This window comes from Strix aluco, chromosome 4, assembly GCF_031877795.1.
Source record: "Strix aluco isolate bStrAlu1 chromosome 4, bStrAlu1.hap1, whole genome shotgun sequence".
Taxonomy (NCBI): domain Eukaryota; kingdom Metazoa; phylum Chordata; class Aves; order Strigiformes; family Strigidae; genus Strix; species Strix aluco.
This window is the reverse complement of record NC_133934.1, coordinates 113713889-113736611: the sequence shown is the minus strand read 5'-3', so window position 1 is coordinate 113736611 and position 22723 is coordinate 113713889. Positions and strand designations below refer to the sequence as shown.

Genomic DNA, 22723 nt, shown 5'->3' with positions numbered 1-22723 from the left:
CTCGTGTGGAGCTGGTGTACACATTGCGAGTGCAAGTCTCTGTACAGTTGGAACAATTTTTTGTTGCTGCCATTTCTAATATTTTCTTGCTGTATTTCTGTGTTGCAGATGTGGATGAATGTGCTTCAGATTCTCACCAGTGTAACCCCACCCAGATCTGCATAAACACTGAGGGGGGCTATACCTGTTCCTGCACTGAAGGCTACTGGCTGTTAGAAGGCCAGTGTTTAGGTAAAAACCTCATGCAATATGGTATTTGAGCATCTGTGTATGTTTACCTATGAATAGCTGAAATAATGTCAATAAGCATCTTTGTCAAGTACATGGTTAAACCTTCAGCTACGTGGAAACTGTCTTTCAACTCTGTAAATGCCAATGGTATGCTTGGCAGAGAGACTCCCTTGCGGAACAAAAATGTAGATGTAAATGCCATATGACTAGCATCTATGTAACATGTGGGATTTTCATATTCCCAGTCCGAAAGATTCCCTTTCATATAAGATCAATCTCAAGCATGTATACAAAAAGATTTATTCCCAAACAGGCCTGTCCTTTCCACACCATGACATTGTGGACTCAAAGGGATCAGTATTTGAGACCAAGAAACAGGCCAGTAAATCCCTAGATTCAACCAACCCTTTTGCTTGGGGGCGAGAAAAAATTACCTCTGAACTGGGTGCCATTTCGGTAGCTTCCAAGCAGTTTTATTTCGATTTTATTATTTTATTAATAAATTATCCTGTTCATCCTTTTAGCTCAGGTCTGTTGAAAAAAACATCCCTCAACAAAGAGCACAGCAAAACTTTCCAGCTCCCTTCTTCTCCAGCCCATTCCACATGGAGTGATGAAGTAGATGTTAGTTTTAGGTACACAGATAGGACCTAGGAGATAGGATACAACTTCTTTTATTTTTTAAGTTTGCTCATTATTATTTTTTTCCCCTTGGTGTAGGCTATTTCCCTGCCAGCTCTGTGGAGCTGGACTGTCCTGTCACAACACCTCCGCTGGAAGGAGAACGGGCTTTCCCTGCCCATTCATCCCTGGAGTCTCTCCAGTTATTTTCCAACCTTCTCCTCCCAAGCATCAATTCCAGTGAAGGACTGACTCATGGCTGCTTTCCTAACTAGTGCAAACAGCTGCTGTGTAACTTACCTGGCAGGGGCAGAGCTGAGTCTTGTCCCAGCTGGGGTCTGTGCAGCCATAGCTGCTTTGAGGAGTCACTGTCTTGTAGTTCCCCCTGGATATGAAGTTCACAAGCCCCTGCTTCTTAATCTCTGATAATTCCTCTTCTCTTGGGAAAAAAACTTGTGCCAGGGGTTGCATAGGCGTATGTGATGGGGTGGGAATGAGGAGGGCAGGGAGGGGGATTCTGCTCCTGTTTTGTTACTCATTTGCTTCCCCCAGTTACAGCCCAAATGAAAGGCTTGTGTGCAGCATTCAGGATATGGACATGGATCTAAAGTACTTTACTGCTTGATGGATATGACAGAGAACTGAAAGAGGGTGCACTGCTGATTTGATTCAAGTATCTGATTATGATGTTTAAAATAGGCAATAAAATTCCAGCGTTACCCACCTTAATTACAAGGCAATGCAAAGAGCTAAAAGCAGATTGTGTTTAGAGTTGCTATGTTTTTCCCTAAGTGTCAAAAAAAGTCTCAGTTTTCCATATTTTCCACTGGCCTTGGAAAAGTGACTTTTGCTGGCCTAAAGCAATAAAAGACCATTTACTGTAATCAGAGGGCTGGGTTGGGTTTTAAAGACAGGTTTTTTTGGTGCACTGTTAGTAAACCACGGTTACAAAAGGCTACATTTCTATCTGGTGTAATTATCCCAGTAAAGTTTATACAGGAGGAGCCAGTACAGCAGTGTCCACACCACCCACTCACAAGAAGAAGTCCTTACCCTCAAAATGTAGCAGCAGTCTTGAGATAACAGCCGTGCAAAAGCCAAAGCATGCATTTAAAGTAATGCATTGTGTCAGTGAAATGAGGTATTAATTTACTTAAAACCCATGTCACTTTTTGCAGGATTTGGGCCAAGCCTACTGCTGGTGTACATACCATAGCTGACCCTGGCCTTTAGGTTATCTTTCTATTTAGAATGCAGTGGGAAATAAAAGCTAGTAAGGGTAAAACTGGGTGTCAGCGTCCTTGTTATTTTACACAGAGAGAGTATTTCCAAGACTGTTGACATTTTCAGAATGGTTTCCTGATATTTTCTATGGCAAAACTGCCCCAATGAGGCCAATAACATAAACTTGAATTGCAGGATGTAACTACTTATATAACAGATTCACAACATTGGGTTTTTTTCATGGTATTACCACATCATGTAAATGTTCAAGTCGTTCAAGAATTCAGTTTCCCAACACATTTTTAATATTTAACACTAAAACAGGAAGCAGCCAATTTAGCTAATAAATAATGAACTGCTGGAATTCATGTAGATATATATGCATATGTGTGAACCATAGGGACAACACTGTAATTTTCATTTTCATGTGCACTGAAACCTGCAGTGGGAGTGATTTCACCAAAATCTGTGCCTTCCTGCTTTGCTCCTTCTCGCAAACTGACTGCAGATAATACACTTGGTTTTCTTAACTTCAAAGCTTTGAGAGTAACAATTAAAAAAATCCCCATAAATCAAAAGCCAGTTGATACCAAAGCAAATGTAAAGCCTTGGAAAGGACAACTACTCCAGGTGTTTCATTCCAGTTTGTAATCCAGGAGCAAAACTCTTCTAGCACTTTTACCATCATATGTATGTTACAGCATTTTCTTGTGCTTTTAAGAGTCAGTTGCATGTATTGCTAATTCTGCAATTCAGCCCAAGCTGCTATTTTGGCATTACATTTACTGTTTACATTTTATCGTTATAACTTGTCAGTTGGAAATTAATACAAAATGTGAATGTGACTATGTGAAAAAAAGTCTTTAAAGAATATCCTCTCTAAAAACCAAGTATTTAGTAACAAATACTTCTGCTTTTCTAGTGAGTGGCTTTGGTATATGTGGAGATAAAAAAGGTTTCTATCTTGATTCTGACAAAACTTTGCTACAACATCGGCTGTGCTTGTCCTGACGGGCTGTGCCAGCTATCAGGTACGCTGGAGGCAGCTGCTTAAAGGGACTGACTCTGGGCTCCCTGATGACATCACATCACATTAAGCTGAAGATTACAGCAATGACAGTCAGTTCACAGGACTACTGATAGATGTGAATATAAAACACATTACTATATTCTTCAGGGTAGAGATGTATTTTAACTATAAATCTGGGTCTGAACACCCGAAAGTTTGGCTGCTGTATCCATAACCAGGATGCCAGGTTATTTCTGTGTTGTTGATACTGTTGACTCAGTGTGTTTGCTGCTTTGTACTTGCATGTGAAAATGCAGACCACTCTAATTTTCATCTTTCCCATCTATAGATATAGATGAATGTCGCTACGGCTACTGCCAGCAGCTGTGTGCCAATGTGCCTGGTTCCTACTCCTGTACATGCAACCCAGGCTTTACCCTTAATGATGATGGAAGATCATGCCAAGGTACTGTGTATGGTAAACCATGGCTGAAACCTTTGGTCCCAACCCAGCTTAGTGTTTATAATGCAAGTAAACTTCCCAACACTGCTTTTGAAAATGTTCATAGGTTTGTCAGCCTGAGATATTTCTGTATTTTCACAGTACCTCAGAGGTGTACAGGTGCAACATGACCAGTGTATCAGAAGAAATATGCATGGAGGCCCAAGCCCCCTAAAATACAGAGTTAATCAATTCACTGAAATTACCAAGAATTTGAGCACTGAATTTACTTTTAAAATCTGAAGCTGTGTGACCCACCTAAGACAGGAAAACTCTGTCAGATCAGTAAATTAGATCTGAGTCTCCCAAGTTCCAGACTAGGATGCTGATCGTTAGACCACCTTTTGTTGTGATGTGCTACCTCTATCAAAGTCAACACAACCTCTTCATAAAGCCTCTCCTTAGCTAAGCAGGGAGCATTTTCCCACATGCTGCAGGAAATGGTTTGTGCTAACGATGTTCAGAAGCTGATAATGCCCTAAAAGAAAAAAAAATTGGTTTTGTCTTAGCTGTAGGTTTCCTTGAGGACTCTTCCTTATAGCATTATCTTCCTCAGGAACATCCTGCTGCATTTTGTCTCAGGTCTGTTATGACAAAATCAATTCAATGGTTTTAAAATTGCAGGATAAAGACAGAAGCATTTGTAATAAATATTTCATCCCATCTTCCATGTTATTTTTTTGATTGAAGACATTCCCAAAATGCTTCATTTCCACGCACGTTGTGTTTCCAACATGCTATTTCCAGGCATCAGCCTGAATCGCAATAAACAATACTGACTTGGTTATATTTTTTCAGAACAAATCATTCTGACTATACAGCTAATCTTTTTGAAATGCTTTACAGTAATGAATTGAAAATAGAGTTTGGGGAGAAGTCACTGATGCATTGGGCATTGGTTTCCCATAGATGTGAACGAATGTACAACCGAAAACCCCTGCACTCAAACCTGTGTCAACACCTACGGCTCTTTTCTCTGCCGCTGTGAACCTGGCTATGAACTGGAAGCTGACGGAGTTAACTGCAGTGGTAACTGTCTTTAGTTATTTATTGTTTTGGTTTCATTAATTCTGTTACATTTCCTTTTTCCAGTGTATTGTTTTGTACATGCTTTTCAAAAAGTTTTTTTCCTTGGTCCATGGTTAGCAGCAGGATAGCTGCAACTTACATGATCTTCTTTTCAGTTAAAGCACACAGCAAATACCCAGAAAAGCACGATGGAGGAGGGCTGCAAATAGTTTTAAAGAAATAAGCTGAATATTAAAAAGCTCCAGGATAACAGTAAAACATAAGAAAATGCTCTGTAATGCTGAACGGGAAGCTTTATTAGAGAAAGTAAAGTAAGGGTAGTCCTAGAACATTCTTCCATGATTAAAGAAATACTTTATATAAAGCACTTTTCCATTTGTCTGTTGAATGCATGTATTCATCTTGCTCTTACGACTGCACACTTCTGTCTAAAACCTTCCCCAGTTTCCCCTGTATGGCTCTGGCTACACTTCAGAAACAATATATGGTTTCTAAGTACAGCTATTGCTAATCTGTTCAGCACATAGCAAATGAAACTGTGCTTATGTCACTGTACTTTTTCTTCTCTTGTTTTTGTTTTTATTTTATTGCTTTATTTTAATTGAAGGCAAAACTTATTTCTGTGCTTAATGTTCCCACAGCCTGATAAAATTAAAGAATCCAGCCAATATTTCTTGGAAGGAAAAACACACTGGAAAATGCTTGTTTTTTAATTTACAGTAAACAGATGTAACATGCTGTTTCTGAGAGAGAAGACATGTGATATGCAGTATGTGTATAGATTAGTTTTTCTAAAGCTGTTTTTCCCTGCAATCCTCTGTATTATAAGAAAATTAACAAAGGCTTAAGTCTCCGAAGGGTCTTGTGCATTTAACATTTAGAGCTGCAACACCTAACTTAAGTTTTCTGCTAATGGAATTTCTGCACCTAAGTTAGACTCCTGCACTTTTTTATGTGTTCCTGAGCTAGTTTAGGGCTTGAACCAGTTAAGTTCAATGCAATGCCACATAAACATTGCCAGTACAAAATGGTGACAGAAGAGGTGGTGCTTGAGCCTCATTTATGTCTGAAAGTTAAGCCAAGAAAAGGGACTTTCCGCCACACAGACTTAGAGCAGCAAACCTTTTCTTGACAACTCTGTTCAAGAAAATGCTTGTCAAAGCAGGTCAAATTTCTTTGGATGAGCTTCTTTTACTTCACAAACAACCACTAGACATCGCTGAGGTTCACAAAGGGAATGCCTGGTTAGGAGGACACTCCTATGAGACACCCAGGATCCAGTTGTACTTCAACAGTCACTGGATTAGTCCATGGCCTAGCATCCAGCTTACCTTGAAGATGAGAGGCATTCCTGCCCCGATTCAAAGAGAGGGACAGAGATTTCAACCTGGCTTTTCCAACATTGGCATTATTTTCTAACCACAGAGGTCTTGCATGTGCACTAGATGTGCTCTGAAATGCTGACCATCTTGTGCTCCGCAGGTAGTCAGCAGAATGCCAGAAGTGTTTAGAAACAGCAAAGGTGTGCCTGTCCTGTGTGGGCTCAGCAGCAGAAATGTAGGGCCCTTGGGACTTTAAATCCCTCCAGTACTTGACAGCAGCTGAGCACAGGTTATATGAATCTGATGTGCTGGAGGTTTGAGCTAGGACACCTCGAGGGGGTGGATGATACCTCAGTCCCTTGATGGAGTCAGCCCTCCGTCCATCTTGTTTTGTCAGCAAGGTGTTTTTTCCAGCGAACTCACTGGGGCAGGTCACACAATGACAGGTCTATGTGGGTGTAGAGTTCCTTTCATCTCCCTTTTGATAATGTGGTTGCAGCCGTAAAGCCACTTTAACATATTTGGACTTCAGATACTTTCCAATCCATCTGCACAAAACACCAAAAGTGGATAAATGGACTGAGCCCAATTTAGAAGAAAGGGAAATTCAGTCTGAAGAGTAAAAGTGATTTGCCTGAGAGAGCCAACATGTCAGAGCTGGGAATAAGAACTTGGGAGTTCCTGGCTGGGGCTCTGGCCTTTGTTTCTTTCTTCCCCTGAACAGGGAAATAAGGAAATGATTAAATGCAGCCTCCCTCAGTCTAGCGCCTTTGCATGTGTTTTCCCCTCAGTCAGCCATGCCTCCATGTGCAGCTCTGAAGTTCATCTTTCTTGCTGGAGCACAGTTCTGCAGAATACAATGACTGGTCAATTCATGAGTGGAAGAGGAAAAGATCACAATTTCTGCTTTCAATCAGAGATTTGACAGGCTGCTTAGCTTACTGGGTATCTGGGAGATGGCTGGGCCTTCCAGTAGGTCTGACCCAAGCTGGGATGAGCTCTGTAGTCTTGCTGGAATGCCTTGGAAGTAACTGGCTAGAGGCTAAGAAACATAAAACAGCCGGGGCTGGCTGCAGGAGTTCTGCTGGGACCCATGTGGCCCTGGGAAAGGGAAGTTTTCTCTCCAGAAAAAAGAAAAAAAAAAAAAAAAAGAAAAGAAAATCACTGCCAAGCTTCTCCTTTCAAATTCCAGTTGCAGCTTCGTATTGGAGTAGCTCTATCTCTGATGGAAAACAGAACTGAAAACATGCCCAACTGGTGACAGGTATTCGAAAAGAAAAATAAATAAATAAAAGCCACACATTGTGTTCCGCAGCAGCTTTGGTTTCCCTAGGAGAAAAATGTTTAACCAAGAACTTATTGTATAGCATTTTGCCAGGTGGCTGCAGAGCTCTAGGGAGTTGGAGAGTGCCAACCTCCAGCTGGGGTGATGGGCATGTAGTCTGGATAGCCACCTGCCTGTGGGACTGCTCTTTTGACTGTAAAGCCAAAGACACTAAGCTTTGTTTTACCACTGCAGATATGGATGAATGCAGCTTCTCAGAGTTCCTCTGCCAGCACGAATGTGTGAATGGGCCCGGTTCTTACTACTGTATCTGTCCTTCGGGCTATAACTTGCTTGACGATAGCAGAAGCTGCCAAGGTAAGAACATTCCTGTGCTGATTAAGACCCGAGGGGACCAGAAAATAGGTCCTGTGTCTGGAAAGAGGTTTTCAAGAACTGAGATGCTTGGTCTTGGCATTGCACAATGAAATACTCGTAGGGGCCAATTATGTAATTCTGGTAAGAATGTCATCATGTGAATAGTCCCACTGAGGTGAATTGGTGTGTTGTTGTAAGTAAGACTTTACTGGCTAGGAAACAGCTATACAGGAAAGCCCTCAGATGCTCTCCTCTCCTCTCTGCTGCGCGTCTCTCTTTAGTTTTCCCATTCTCTAAGGTCAGAGAGCTTGAGCAGCCAATTTATTTTCTATTTTTGCAGCACTTAGCATATGGGAACGCTCCAATAAGCAGAAATGAATGGAGTAAAAACTGATCTTAAAAGAGGGGCCAGTTATCAAAAGGCCACTTTCATGGTGCAAGAGTGTTGTGAATTTTGGGGTAATTCCTTAAGATGGAAACCAGTTTGTAAGAGTGGTGTCTTGCACATGTTTCCCTGCTTTAACCTTTCTCTTGTTTCTTGTGTTTTAGATATCAATGAATGTGAAAACAGAAACTTCACCTGCACTCCACAGCAAACGTGTTTCAATATCCCAGGAGAATATAAATGTTTAGACCCAGTAAGATGTGAGGATCCTTATATCCAGATTAATGAGAAGTGAGTAACATACCCACAGCCACAAAAGCAAATTCTATCTGTATGAAGTGTATCTAGAGTGAACGAAATAAGCTGCATTTTCCCAACACAGTCATGAAGTGTGTCTAGAGAGTTATACATACATGCTGTTGCTGCACTTACCACTGGTAAGCTTTATAAAATAATAAATTGCAATTCCTTACCAGGTCACCAGGTGGGATATGATATGATATGATATGATATGATATGATATGATATGATATGATATGATATGATATGATACTCAGATGTGTGGGAAGTTAGACTGGAAAAACATTTATCAGTGAGTACAGAAAGCAGCAAGGTTTGTTATGTAATAAGAGACGTTTACTTACATTACTAACTGACTTATATGTTCGAATGCAGCCTGTTTATTAGTGTGACTATTTCCTGTAAATATTGACTAGCTTATGTCTAGGAAGTACTTTAAAACATTAGATGATAGTTATAGCAGGATACAAGTAGTTTCCTGCTGCTTAAAGGTTAAAAGTGCTGAAAAGTCCACAAACTGAAATTGGGTATGTCTGGATAGGGCTGCAAGCACTGTTGCTGTCTAAATTCGGAATTATTTGAGCAAGCAAAAAAATAAATCCCACGTTTCTAAAAATCACTTGTTTCTTTTCCATTTTTGTAGGTATTTGCCTGGGGCTCAAAAAATTTCAGCTCCAGACAGATCTCTGTATATTGCAGCCCACAGTATTTCATCCATAGTGTTTGCACTAAACCCAATTACTTGGGATTGCTTAGTAGCCTAATGTATTTTATAGAAAGGCGAGTGATGAAGAATCAGCTTCTTTCCATTATAATTTATTCATGTCTTTACACTGTTTTCTGAACTAGGGCAGCTGAGGAGTAGACACGTTCTGTTCTTCCAGTTCTGGGTTTACCTAACTTCAGAGGTGGTAGAGTCTTAAACTGGAATTTGAAATATCTGAAGCTTCTGTATCTAAATTACCCAGAGGCCAACTATAGAGTCCTCACAGATCAGCCTGCACCAGAACTCTTGATCTCTGAGCTTTGTGTTTGGTGGCTTTGGCTCATGTCTAGATATGACTGCATTTAATTTGTGGCATATGTCTAGAAGTGGTCAGTATAAAAGCCAAGTGAATTCCTTGCATCTGTGTTTTCTGTGGAAGGAATTGGGTGTTTGTAATGCCAGGAGCCTTTTTATGGGGGACATGCCAGATGAACTGTCTGAAATTCGTGTCAGTAGGGGAGGTTACAGAAAAAATAGGCAAAAAGACCCAACTCTTCCAGTAAATTCCCCGACGTGGCTTTTATAAAGGGACATCCTGCCTCACAACTTTATTAGAGTTCTCTGAAGAAATCAGCAGCATGTGGCTAGGGCACATGGGCTGATGCAGTCTGTTTGGGTTTCCAAAGGCTTCTGAAAAGAACTCCACATAAGGTTATTATGGAAATTAAGCAGACATATGTAAGAGAGAAGTCCCTGGCACAGAAGAGTAAGAGGTTGAAAGATGAAAAATAAATATAGTATTAAATTGTCAGCTTTCACAGTGAAGTTCTGCAGAGGTCTGAGCTGGACCTACTTTGTCCAACGCATTTGTAAGCAACCTGGGAAAAATAATAAACCATGAGATGGGCAAAGTCTGCAAGACAATCTGAGGACAGTAGAGAAAAGGGTGCACAGAAAAGAAATGCAGAAGAAGCCTCAATGACTGTGGAATAAAAATGGCAGATGAAATTCAGTGTAGATGAATGTAAAGTAAAAAGACAATCCCAAATTCACAAATTAAATAGAGAACTGATCTGATCATAATCTGTCCAAACTGAGATTTGAGGGTTGTTATAGATAGTTGCATGATCTCCAATACTCACTAGAGGTCAGAAAAACAATCTGAATTTGAGGTGTTAATAGGTAGAGAATATCCTTAGAGCATGTGCCCTTGTGTGCCCATATCTTCAAGACTGTGCAATTCCTTCCTCTCCTCTCAGAAGAAATATAACTGGACAAAGGTTCACAAAGAGCAATGAGGATGATCAGAAGTATGGAATAGCTTCCTTGTGAGAAACAACTAAGTTAGCACTCTTCAGCCATGAACAGGGTCAAATATGAAACCCTTGCATGAGGAGGATGAGCAGGGATTGACTGGCCACTCACCTTTCAATAGAAGAACTGGAAGCATCAGATGAAGTCAGCAAGGGACAGTGCAGAGAGAGGTGAAGTGGTCTGTGGATGCCAAACGTTCATGGGGGTGTAAGGGGAAGCTGACAAGCTGATGGATAAGAAATGCATTAAGGGATGATGAATACACACCTTTGTTTCAAGAATTTCCTGAGTCACAAACAATTGGAGGCTGTTGGTGGAAGTCTCATACGCTTTACTTGGTACCCTGCTCTTCCTTAGGGCTCTCTATTTGATGCTAGAGCTTTGATTTGATCCAGGATGTCTCACTGTATGTATTCGTGTAGTATATAAAAGCTTGTTAAACAAAAAATACAACACTTATGTAGCATCATTGGTGAAATGACCCAATAATTGATGTTATTTTGGGGACAGTTCAGTTTAAACTACTATCAGGACAAACATGTATTGGATAGTCTACACCTACAGAGCTGCTTTAAAGAAAGTACAGATTTTCGAGTAATCTAAGGAGACAAAGTATGCCAAGATATTTTGGCCTAGAAGACAACAAAAAGAAGGCAGGGATATAGGTAGGCCAGTAAATACTAAAAGTGGGAAAATTCATTACAAGTTTCATTGATTCTTTTAGCTGGCCGACAACATTATTTGTTTATTTATTCAGGCAGCTGTAATTTGCATATAAAGAATCAAATATTACAGCAATTTGTAACCTCTGATGACAATCCTATCTCTGACACTTAGCCGCTGCATGTGTCCAGCTGAAAACGCCGGCTGCAGAGATCAGCCATTCACCATCTTGTACAGAGTGATGGATATGGTGTCCGGGCGGTCTGTGCCTTCTGACATTTTTCAGATGCAAGCAACAACTCGCTACCCTGGAGCCTATTACATCTTCCAAATCAAATCAGGGAATGAGGGCAGGGAATTCTACATGCGGGTAAGTCTGGTGCTCACTGAGAGAAAACATGGAGTATCTTCTTGTTAGCTGAATACCCTTCTGATAGCAGAACTCAGTTTTTAATTAATATCATTTAAACCTTCAGTATGAGGCATTTTTACAGGCAGACATGCAGAGCAGTGTGCTGATCTGCAGGGGCTGCTGGCTCTTTCATGAAGGTAACCTACCCAAAGCAAACATGCTTGTTCTATGAGACATTAAGTTCGCGAAAGTCCGGGGCTGTGCCCATGTCTAAGAATAGCTCAGGTCTCCCATGCTCAAAAGACACTATTGTGCCAAACTTTTTCTTGTTTGAAGGACAATCAGTAATTGTCACTGAAAGAGTCAACAATTCTTGTTTGTTTTATTAAACTATTCACTGGAAATTGAAAAACCTGAAAACCAAATGTAAGGAAACCCCCCTCTTTAGCCCAAAACTTGACTTTCTCAGTTCTTTGCTTTCATTTGTTATGAATTTTTTTCACTGAGAACACATATTTTATGTAGACACTGTTAGAGAAAACACAACTACTTTTTTTTTTTTTTTTAAATCTGAATTTTCTTCAAAAGATATCTCTGTTCCCCAGTCATTTTTACTGCACTCCTGACATGCAGGGGTGATGTCTGCACGGAATGAGGCACAGCCACCAGGCATCGTGGCATTTAAGGCTGATCATAAGTGATGTTCAGTGACTATTGGTAGGTGTTCCCATACCTCACAGAAACCAGTAGTGTGATAGATTCCAATACACATTTCTCCTGACAGCCTCAGATTCTCACTGCAAAAAAAGGAAAATGTTTCAAAATCCTGAAATGACACATGGTCCAGGAACGATCATTTACATCCCACAAGAGCTTTCCTGTTGCAAAGTCATTACTCATCCCACTGACCTTTTCTCCTCATCTGGGTCAACCCACCAAGTGCTAAGGCTCCAGCGACCATCATTGCTGCTTGAGTCTGCTTGTTTTCTTTTATTTATTTATCACACCCCCATTCATTTGTCACCTAAAACACTCCACTTGCACAAGCTGTCCTTCTCCCTCTGCTGACAACAGCACTGTCCCTGTGCCAGGTTGGTAGCCAGTGGTTGGTGCCTATTTGCGGCTTTGGGAAGAGTGGGATCAGCAGGCAGGAAGGGAAGGGGTGCTGGGGAGGAACCGGGGCCCAGGACACTGCTCCCTGGGGGCTGAGGCACCAGCACCCACAGCCCAGCCCAGGCAGCCCACCCAGCTCCTCCTCACAGATTTGTCAGGCTGTTCTGGTCAGAGGTAACACAAATGCTCAGTTTCGTGGTACAACAGGTCCTGCTTTGTGTACATAAGTTTCTTCTGGAAAACAAGTTGCATTTGGTTTTAACGTCAGAAGCTCTGATTTTCAAAAATTTCATAATCCACCGTTCCAGCCAGATACTTCAAAAGTCTGCTTCCACTTACTAAAAGACAGATTTTTTGAAGTGCATTCACATATTTAAAGCTCTCTTCAGAGGGTAAGGTTTTGTGATGTTAACATATGCAATTATACAACAAACCCTGATTCTGTTCACATAGGAACATCTGTTCTCCAAGCTCTGTTAATATAACCCCTTCTTGGTGTTCACTGCTTCAAAGTAACAGTGTTCTTTACATCAAACAAAATAATATCTCACAAAAAAGAAAAAAAGGTGGCACCACTTGTTTATACCTTAAATCCATGTTTTCATTTTTTCCATTTGGACAATAGTAAATATCTATGTTCAATAGTTCCTTTTATGTGCAGGAGTCCCAAAGGCTTTACAAACTGTAGAAGGTGATAGTTCATAGAAAGACTGAAATGGAACCAAACGCTGAAATGAAGCTATTTCTCCCATGAATTAAAGTAGTTTCAAACAATGCAACAGAAAACTGTTATTTTGGCTGCTTGAAGACCATAATTAGACAATAGTTTTCAAGAGTCGTTTTTGAAAATCTCACCTGCTTTCTCTTGTTTTGTGCACAGCAAACGGGACCGATCAGTGCTACTCTGGTGATGACCCGGCCTGTGAAAGGGCCCCGTACTATTCAGTTGGACTTGGAAATGATCACTGTTAACACCGTCATCAACTTCAGAGGAAGCTCTGTCATCCGGCTGAGGATATACGTATCACAGTACTCCTTCTAAACCTTGAGTTTGTGCCCTGGAAACACTAAACTAAAAGAGACGGTTCCTCCTCTGCAGAACTCCCTCCTCAGAAGCCAGTACGTATAGCAGCTCTAACCAAATCAGTATTTCCACAGACCCGGAGACCTATGCCTGTCTGAGGAGGGAGGCCTCTTCATGCACAGACCCTACCAGGATGCAGCCATCTGAAGATGTATTGTCAGCAGATCCCATATGATTCTCTATGTGGTCATATATTTTAAGGACTCTTCTTTCCATTGTAAACACTTCTAGAGTATGAGTCTATGTTTGAAAGACTGTGAACCTTTGTAGCTCCGAGGCTGCTTAGCAAAAAGCACCAGAGAAACTGAGGAAAAAGCTGGCTTTTGCAATCTTGCTTTTTTTTCATTATAAATGGAAAGCAGACAAACAAGCAGAAACAGAAACAAAAAGCCACCTATTGAAACAAGGGATCTCAGAAGTGCTAACTTACATTCCAAATTATCTCTGGAATTATCAGTCAGTCACTTTGTCTCAATTCACCCTGCATTTGTCTTAGTTTCACCTATTTTTCTTTGATTCTATTTTATAGTTAAAATTTATTGTAAATTCATTCCAAAATACATGTTGTACTATGTAATCTACTTTCTAAAGAAGTGTCACATGTTTGGGTTCCTTCCTGTATTAAATCTTTCTATATAACAGAGTTCATAGAAATCTATCACTGGATGGTATGTTTCACAATATTTAGGATGTTATGCTTATTTACACCCAGGCTCTTTGACACAGGTCTCCACTGCCAGAATATTGTCCAGGGACTTTAGACCAAATAAGAATCAGAACTTTATTCTTCCTTGTTTTCCTGAGTGTGATAGTTGCAAACAGTTTGTAATGGTTATGAGGTAGTGATATTAATTCTGTAATTAAGGCTGCAACTAATCTCCTGTTCAAAGACAACTCAGCTCAGACCCGTCCAAATTCCTTCAGAAAAAAATTAATTGTTCTGTTCACGTGCAGTCTCACTCCAATATTCCTAACACTGGGGAAAATAAGCTGAAAAGGACGTGGACCAGTCTCATCGTTCATGCCTCTGCCACAAAGCAGATCCCACTATATCAGTACCCAGACCTCAAACAATGGGATCCCATAGTTTCCATAGGCAATGTCTTCTCAGGTATAACTGCTGTAACCAACAGAAAGTTTCTCCTAAAGTCTAATCTGAATCTCCACTGTTGTAATTTAAATCCCTTGCTTTTTAGCCTACTTCCAGTAGAAATAGAGAACAGTTTATCTTCCCCTTTGCAGCAGTCTTTAACATGTCTGAAGACTGTTGTCATGTCTCCCCTCAGACTGTTCCTCTCTAGTCTAAACAAACCCAATTCTTTTGGTCTTTCCTCATACATCACATTTTCTGGACCTTTGATCATTCTTGTTGCTCTCATCTGGATTGTCTCCAGTTGGTTCACATCTTTCTTGAAGTGCAGTGCCCAAAACTGTGAAAAGTATTCCAGCTGAAGCCTCACAGTGCTAAGCTAAATCTATATATATTAGGAGTTTGAAAAAAAAATAATTGTATAGTTCGGAGGTATAATGCTTACCTTGTTGAAGCCACTGGCTCTTTGGTCTTTTATTTTAGTAGGGATGAGGGTTCATATGCCTTGTTCGTAAATTTCTCTGAAGCAAGTTCTTTTGCTTCTTCCCCCTGCTTTTTCCTTATTGCCTTATTTGCTCTCCAACATCGCAAGGGCAGGAAAGATAACCTTTGCTTCATCTTTCTGATGACTGGAAGTGCTTAATGCTACTTGGGAAAAGGAGTTTTTGAAGACTATAATGCGAGTAGGCTGGAGTAGAATAGAAGCTTTATGGGAGGTCTTCATTAAAATGGAGTATTAAATGGGAGAATACAGACTCTGAAAGTTATCACAACACAGACTGCATGACACAATCAAAACATTGACTCTCTTGTTCCTAGTAAGCTTTGTTAGTCTGGAGCTGGCTTTCCCTAGCTTTAGTAGAGACTCCGCTCTTTTTACTTGTACTCAGTTTGAAGGAAGCCCTGATGCAATGGCTCACAGCAGTGAAACACTGAGTTGAGTGTGCTTTAGCAGCTTCCATTTCTTAATGGTTTAAAGTTTTCTCCATGCTGCTACAACATCCTGGGATCCTGTGGCTCAGCGCTCTGTACACAGGCTGTCCTTTATTGTAAAAACAAAAAAGCTGGAGCCTGACTCCAGGGTTTAGTGGGCCAAGCTGAGGGCAAGAAGCCAACAAGTTTTGTGAGTAGTCGACTTCGAGGAGATAAATGTAGAGGAAATGTGCAGAGAAATATCAGAAACAAGAATATGTTTCCTGAGTGTATCATGGCTGTTCGTATACCACAGTCTTGGAGGGGAAAATAGAGATGACCAGGAAGGAGGAATGCTAGTTTATAACCATGGGGCTAAAAGTGCTCATTTGTCCCAGATAATGGAAGTGAGATGTGGGAAACAAGCAGGCTCTGGTGGCCCAGAGAGCAGACAAGGGACAGGTATTAAAGACATTAAACTCTTAACATGCTGAAAGTTTTCCCAATGCTTAAAAGCCCCTTTTTCTCCCTTTTGTGCCCCTATGTTATGGCTTCTTCATGCCTAGTTGAGGCACCCTCTCTCTTCCTGCCATCACATCACCACCTGGAGAGGAAGCCCACCCTGTTAGACATCAGACAGTTTCTCACTTCTGGGCTGTTCTCCCATGGCCCCCACATACCAACCTGATTTAACCCTCATTTAGAAACATCAAAACCCAGAGGAATTCCATAACAAAACACTTAGTTAAAAAGAGTAAAGCTTGAATGCTTGGTTTTAGCAGGGTCCAGAAAATACTCATAAAACAATATTACACTTTCTATATAAACATTCTGCGCCTTAAATAAAAAGTGAAAAGTCTGGAAACAAAGGAATTCAGCCACTTCTCAACCGCCATAACATCTTTCATCACTCACTATCACTCCAGCCAACTTTTACTTTGCCAAAATATATGCCAATCTCAAAATAATAAATTACTAGCAGTTTATAACATCTAAACTCTCCATTTCCTAGTCAGGGGTCTGTTTCCAATAGACCATCGCAGGCTTGTATATTACAGCAATTCTCACCAAATAAAAAAAAGGACTATGCATGTCAGATTTTTACAGCATGAAAGTTACAAATGCAAACTTGCAACTGCTGTATACATTCACATTCTCCTGTGAGGCCAGGCCTCCCTAAAAGCTGACAGAATTCGAGGTCTGCTCAGAGAAGGATTCTTTAACCTATTGCAGAGGATTTTCTAACACCAAGAGTTTTACCATATGGTTAATAGATAGTATTCCAGCCAGCACCTGATGGGGGCACTGATCCTGGTCTGGGTACGTGTGCCTTCCCTCTGGCTCTGCTCTGACATGCTTCTCTGTACTTGCTCAGGGTGGCAGAGCTGTTCCCTGGCTGAGCTGGGAAGGGACAGCTCTTTGCCTCTCCTGCCTGTCTGTTTAAATGGAGGTCCTCAGGAAAAGACTGCCTCTCACTATGTGTTTGTACAGCACCTATTGCCAGTGCAATCATTAGAATAAAAGTAAACAAAAGCAGAAATGGCAGTAATCTTTGATACAGATCACAATGATTGGGAAGGAAAATCTAATCTGATACATGAACCAAGTGATTCATGCTAGTCAGGTTAGGTGTCAGAGGGAGAAGAATGCCAAGAGATGAAAGATCCAGTGCTGTAGAGCTGAATGGGTCCTATCATCTGGCTTGACTTTGAGATATTTTTAGGGGATTGATTTTTTGGACACAGACAACAAAATGTTATTTCACCTAAGAGTTTGCTGGATCCCACAAAATGGCTTTGCAACTTGTGCTTCTCTGACAACAATAACTTTGTTGAGAATAACTAAATTGCTTTGAGTACCTGGTGACCCACCATCACTGAGTGTAGTGTCCAGAATCATTCACACAGAGCTTTCTGCTTTTCAAGTTGGGGGCCTGTACTCATATTTACGTTTTTTTGGCTCAGCTTTTAGAAGAGTCAACTTTCATTGTCTCATAAACATGCTATCAGCATCAGCATAACTTACATACTCATTTTTCTGTCTGGAGCAAGCAGAGGAATAGAATCAGTACAGTTTGGAGTCATTCAAGTTCTCCAGTCTGGCTTATTCACAGATACGCTACTGAGTATCTTCCATAGCATGTAGCTGTATTAGAACACAATGAAAATTTCATAGCACAGAGATGTTAAAAAACAAAAAAGTATGCCCTAATGTTATTCAAGCCTGACAGGCACTATTGTTAAAATAAATCTCTATCCTGGATGGACAAGACCCTCAGCTGGTGTTAATTTGCATGACTCTGCTGCTCTTTAATGGAAAGATAAAAAGTATCCTTAGGATCTTCCTTGTCTGTGTGTAAAGCACTGTGCATGTATCAGTATCCAAGGAGAATTCACAGAAGCTAGAACTAGCTCTGTTAGTTGTGGGTCTGCATTTGGAAGTCAAAGAGTTGTAAGATAATATGGCACAAGCAAATCGTGTTTCCTCATCTGCCATGAGTCCAGGCAAGTGACTTACACCCGTCACATTTTGTTTTTTCAAGTCTTTGAAACTTCTGAATATTTCTGAATGGTTCAACCCCAAAGCAGGTGCTATGCATGAAGAGTGAGGCTGATAGTCATAACTAGACTTCCAGGGATTCTGCAGAAAGCGTGCCCAGAAAGGTGACCTGTGCTGGAGGGTCAGTGCCATAGGGAGTGTAATGGTCCAGAGGTGTTTGTGCAGGAATGTCTCTGATGCTGCAGCTGCCTCTTTCATCACCTGTTTTAGTGCAGAGTGCATCTGATGTTTGTAAGTGTGTACATCAGAGGTGGAAATCTCACTTACTCCAGTTCTTAGTTCAAACTTCTGAGATCCCTCTAGTGGTTTCCATTAGCCAAACTCTGTAATTCAACTAGTATTGGTGAAGTCACACAAGGAAGAGGTTGGGTACACCATCAAGTGAATAATGATGCATTAACCTTGATGTAAGAGTTGAAGAATGTAGCTGGGTAGCAAAGGGATCTTTAGAAAACACTTCAGCAACCAAAAATGCCAAAAATATTCAATCTCTTTCAATTCCCTCGTGTATCCCAGAAGTCACTCATTCTCCCTTTTGAGTTTGTCCAGGACAAGTGATCTCATTATGGTCATGCACTGCAAGCACGTGCTGAGTGAGCTCCACTTCCCCTCTAGCACTACGTAACATTTTTTACTTTGCTTTTTGGAGATCGGTTGTAGGCTGTGTCTCTTCTAGGCTCTGACTGACCTCAGCTGCTTCTCTCATAGCCAAGGCAGATCTGTTATTTCGCTTCCAGGTTCCTCTGTACCCACCATCTGTACAACAAGCTCTTCATGTATTTCACTGGAAATGCAGGCACTGCTGTTGGCCCATCTGCTGCTTTTGTATGCCTCTCCCTCTGCAATGTCAGTAGGCACACTTACAGCAAAGTATTAGGTCTGAATGGCTGAAGAGACTGCCCAGCCTGCTGGCAGAGCTTGGCTTCACAAAGAGTATTTGAAAAAACCCACACACACCACCAGTTTTGAAGGCAATAGATCCTCTTTTAGCTTCTGGTTAATCACTTTTCTCCTGAAATTGTGTCTGTATCATGCTGGCTTGATAGTCTCGAGGCTTTTTAAGAAGCCTGATAAGGACATGCTTATGCAATACATCCTTAGGCTCTTCACACCTTGGATGATGTTTTCCCAGTTTGCAAACAGAGTATTTGGCCCAGTCAGACAGAGTGCACTGTGATCCCCACTATGCTGAAGTCAGTGATTGCTAACCACCTTACATCAGGTCTGGATTTAGCCCAGGTTTATTTTAAGTTTTGAATCTCAGTGTCAGTGGTATAAATGTAAACAGATATGTATTATTTTTACAGTAGAGCTGAAAGATTGTTTCCAGTAAATAAACAGTAGTATGATTGCAGTATCTCTTTCTCTGTGGGCACTATCTTTGGGTACTTTTAGACTTCCTGAGATGTCCTTTGACACTGCAAAATTTCCTCTGGTATTTCAAGCCATTCATTGACATGTTTTCATGAATGATTCCTCACCCCTGTTCTTCAAAGGCCAACCCAGGCACTTGATTCTACATATTGTTAAAACATCAAGCTACACACAAGTCTTTGCAGAGTCACAGCTCATAATTCATTCATAGAAATTGTTCCTCTCTGTAACCTATAAGGGATTATGTTGACTTCCTTGAGATTCTGCCATGTACAGAGTAATGCATGTGCATGTGTTTTTCAAGACTGGGACCTTGTCTGGAGATTGTTCATCAGCAGCTTGCTGTAAATGCTCTGTGTTCAACATGTGAAATCATAGCTACAAAGGTTAGTTTTGACAAAATCCTCAAAACATACGGTGTTTCCTGGCTGCCTACACATAATGCAAACATAATTCAAAAGTCCAGCACCAGAGTTCTCCAGTATTCATAAGAAATCACTCTTTTTAAGAAACATTTTGGTTAGTAAACTAATTTTGTAGATTATGTGAAATGCAAACAAAGAAGCAGAAGGCCTGCCAAGATAACACAGATTTGCTATTCAAATCAGTATCCCCAAGAAAACCTGAATCTAGTTCATAATTTAAAAATATTTCTTTGGACTCTGACATCTGACGCCATTTGGGTAGGAGAGGGGGACAGAAAAACTGGCTGCTTCCAAAACCATGGCAGGTGCTCCCTGGGCTCCTACAGAGATCAGAAACACCTGTGAACACAAGCGTACACCCCAGGTCAGTGAGGAAGGCACAAAACTCATAGAGACATGTCCTCAGCTGGAGGGGAGATACCTTCATTGCCTTCTTAATATTGTCAAGTGGAGATTTACCTCATAATGTATATAAAATTTCTCACTGTGTTTATACATTTATGGAAAATTTTAAATGACAGGGCCAAGCTCTTGCCTACCACATGCATGCTACCTGCAGCAAGCTCTACTGTATCTCTCTGCTATTCCCCAGGGCTGTGCTCACTTAGAACTACCCAGTCTGATTTGCTGTGAGTTACAATGGTGTAAGTGACAGCATTTGGTTCAAACCAGTGTAAAGTCATTCCCATAGATGAAAAAAGAGAATTACTGAGGGATAAAATGACAATTGAACCAGAAAGTTAATAGAAAAGAGCTTGCTCGTTAGTTAACCTTCAGTGTTTTGTTATGATATCATCACTATGGACAAAAATAATCAACCAGAAATGCAAAATATTATAAAGGAGATTATGTCCTTAGAAAGATAAGTGCCCATGTAGCCTATAAATAGCTCTGGAATGAAGACATCCCATGCAACATCTGGCAAAGGAAGAATTCACTTTTTGAACTCCATCATCCCTGTCTCCCTCCAATGGGACTAAGCACAGTTGATCCTTACCAGGATGCAGATGCAATGGGTGGCTGATGGGTGGGCCAAGGAAAAGGCAGGCATGGCCAGAGGCAAGGAAAGGACAAACCAAGATAATGTAAAAGTACTAAGGAATGCTCTCAGTGTGCAGGATCTCTGAGGTAAGTCTCTCTCCTGCTGTATGAAGTGTTTTAGCTTTGCTTGGGCCTTTGAAAGACAGAAAAGTGCTAACAGTCACCTCAATAAAAATAGGAGGGCAGCATTCATGAATGCAGCATCAGTTTTCAAAAAAATCATGCTGCCCTGGCCAATCTGTCACCTAATGAGATGCACTGGACACCAGAAGCCTATAAGCACAATTTAAGGTATAGCACATATAGCACCACCTTATACCAATAGTTTCTTCTGCAACCTGTACAGATGCAGGGAGAAGGACTCACTGCTCAGCACAACAGATGCTCCATAGAACTTCTGCTTCTGCCTAAACAGTCATTTCCCTAACTCTTACTTGCAGGCTGTCCAGCTTAGTAATCATGTTATATTTTGTAGTCTTCATTCTTTTTCGAAGAGGAATACTGTAATTTAAAATGGATGGTTTCAATGTCCCTTGTCCTGCCCCTTTAACCTATAACCATTACTTCATTTGTGGCAGAAAATGAGCTTTTAATTCTTGTATTGTTTTACAAATTGTGAACAATTTACATTGAATACACCAGTAGGGACTATTTTAAAGCTTTTTTAAAATAAAAAATTATATTGCTAACAAAAATGATAATTGAATTCTAGTCTATTTTGATCATTGCCCGGTTTAGTGGTGATCATATAGGATCATTGCAAGCATTCATGGCAGAATCATGTAACCCCTTTGCAAAGCAAGTTAAACAAGGATCAATGATACTGGTGCATCTATTGGTCATAAACACTAGTAACATATATACAGTAGCAGAGAAAACTTCAAAGCAAAATACAATTCTTAGGAGGCTAATTTTCTTTCACAGTTTTTATGTTGTAAACTTGCCCATACTTGGAGGTACACGTCTGTATTTTATCTTAATTTCCTGATGGGTTTATGCATGATAAGGCTCAAATTAACATTTTGTGTAATACTATTTCATCTGTGTCAGGAGCTGGACATATCTGAGGCATTTCTTTCCCCTGCAACTCCAGTGAAGGTTGGAAGAGGTCATTGCTTCTGGCGGTAGTGTTGGTTCCCTTGCCCAGTTCCCCCAAGCACCAGCCATGCTTTACCCAGCACATGTTCAGAGGTGTATGGGAGGGTGTACAGGCTGCATGCTGCAGCCTTGGAGGCGTTCCTGGACGATCCCAGGAGATGAGCTCTCCTCCCAGCCTGACACAGAACCAGTTGCCCTGGGTCTTGGAGGCGCAACATGGACCAGTGATGGCAGGGGTTTGTGCAGTCAACATGAGGCTATGGGCAGAATTTGACTTAGCTCTGAAGAATAAACTTGTCTCCTTAATAAGTAGTGTTCATATAAGATCATTTAGACTGAACTGGTTTCATCATACATAAATCATTAACTAGTAGCTAGTTCTCACTCCCACCTGCACCTACATAGCTTGTGACTTCAGTACGTGAAAGGCTTTTCCACCCACACCACACTCAATGACCCATGCCTAATGGGCTTTGGCTGTTTATTGGTTGGGTTTGTGTTTTGCAGATGGAATGTTCTTATTTCAGCACATCACAAGGGCAGCCAAGCCTGGCTCTGGTTTGCTTTGTGGGAAGTGAATGAACTTATGTCACACAGTTGTCCCCCCTATTCTCATCACTCAAGTAACTCACTGCAGAAGTGAGGTAGGTAATATGCCATTCACTGAGTTTGTGATGATTTACAAGCCACTCAGAAAGCTGATAAAGATCTCTATAGCTGTTTTGAA

General features: G+C 40.9%; 1 protein-coding gene across 1 annotated transcript in view; it reads left to right on the top strand.

Moving 5' to 3' along the window:
- FBLN5 (fibulin 5) overlaps positions 1–19412 on the top strand; it is a 52906-nt gene extending 33494 nt beyond the window's left edge. Inside the window, exons 5-11 of the mRNA XM_074824970.1 lie at positions 109–231; positions 3435–3551; positions 4497–4616; positions 7458–7580; positions 8130–8256; positions 11123–11318; positions 13294–19412. Of these exons, the coding sequence (XP_074681071.1) occupies positions 109–231; positions 3435–3551; positions 4497–4616; positions 7458–7580; positions 8130–8256; positions 11123–11318; positions 13294–13455 (968 nt within the window). The 3' untranslated portion in view covers positions 13456–19412. The remainder of the gene's footprint in view (positions 1–108; positions 232–3434; positions 3552–4496; positions 4617–7457; positions 7581–8129; positions 8257–11122; positions 11319–13293) is intronic.
- Positions 19413–22723: the final 3311 nt, after the last annotated feature.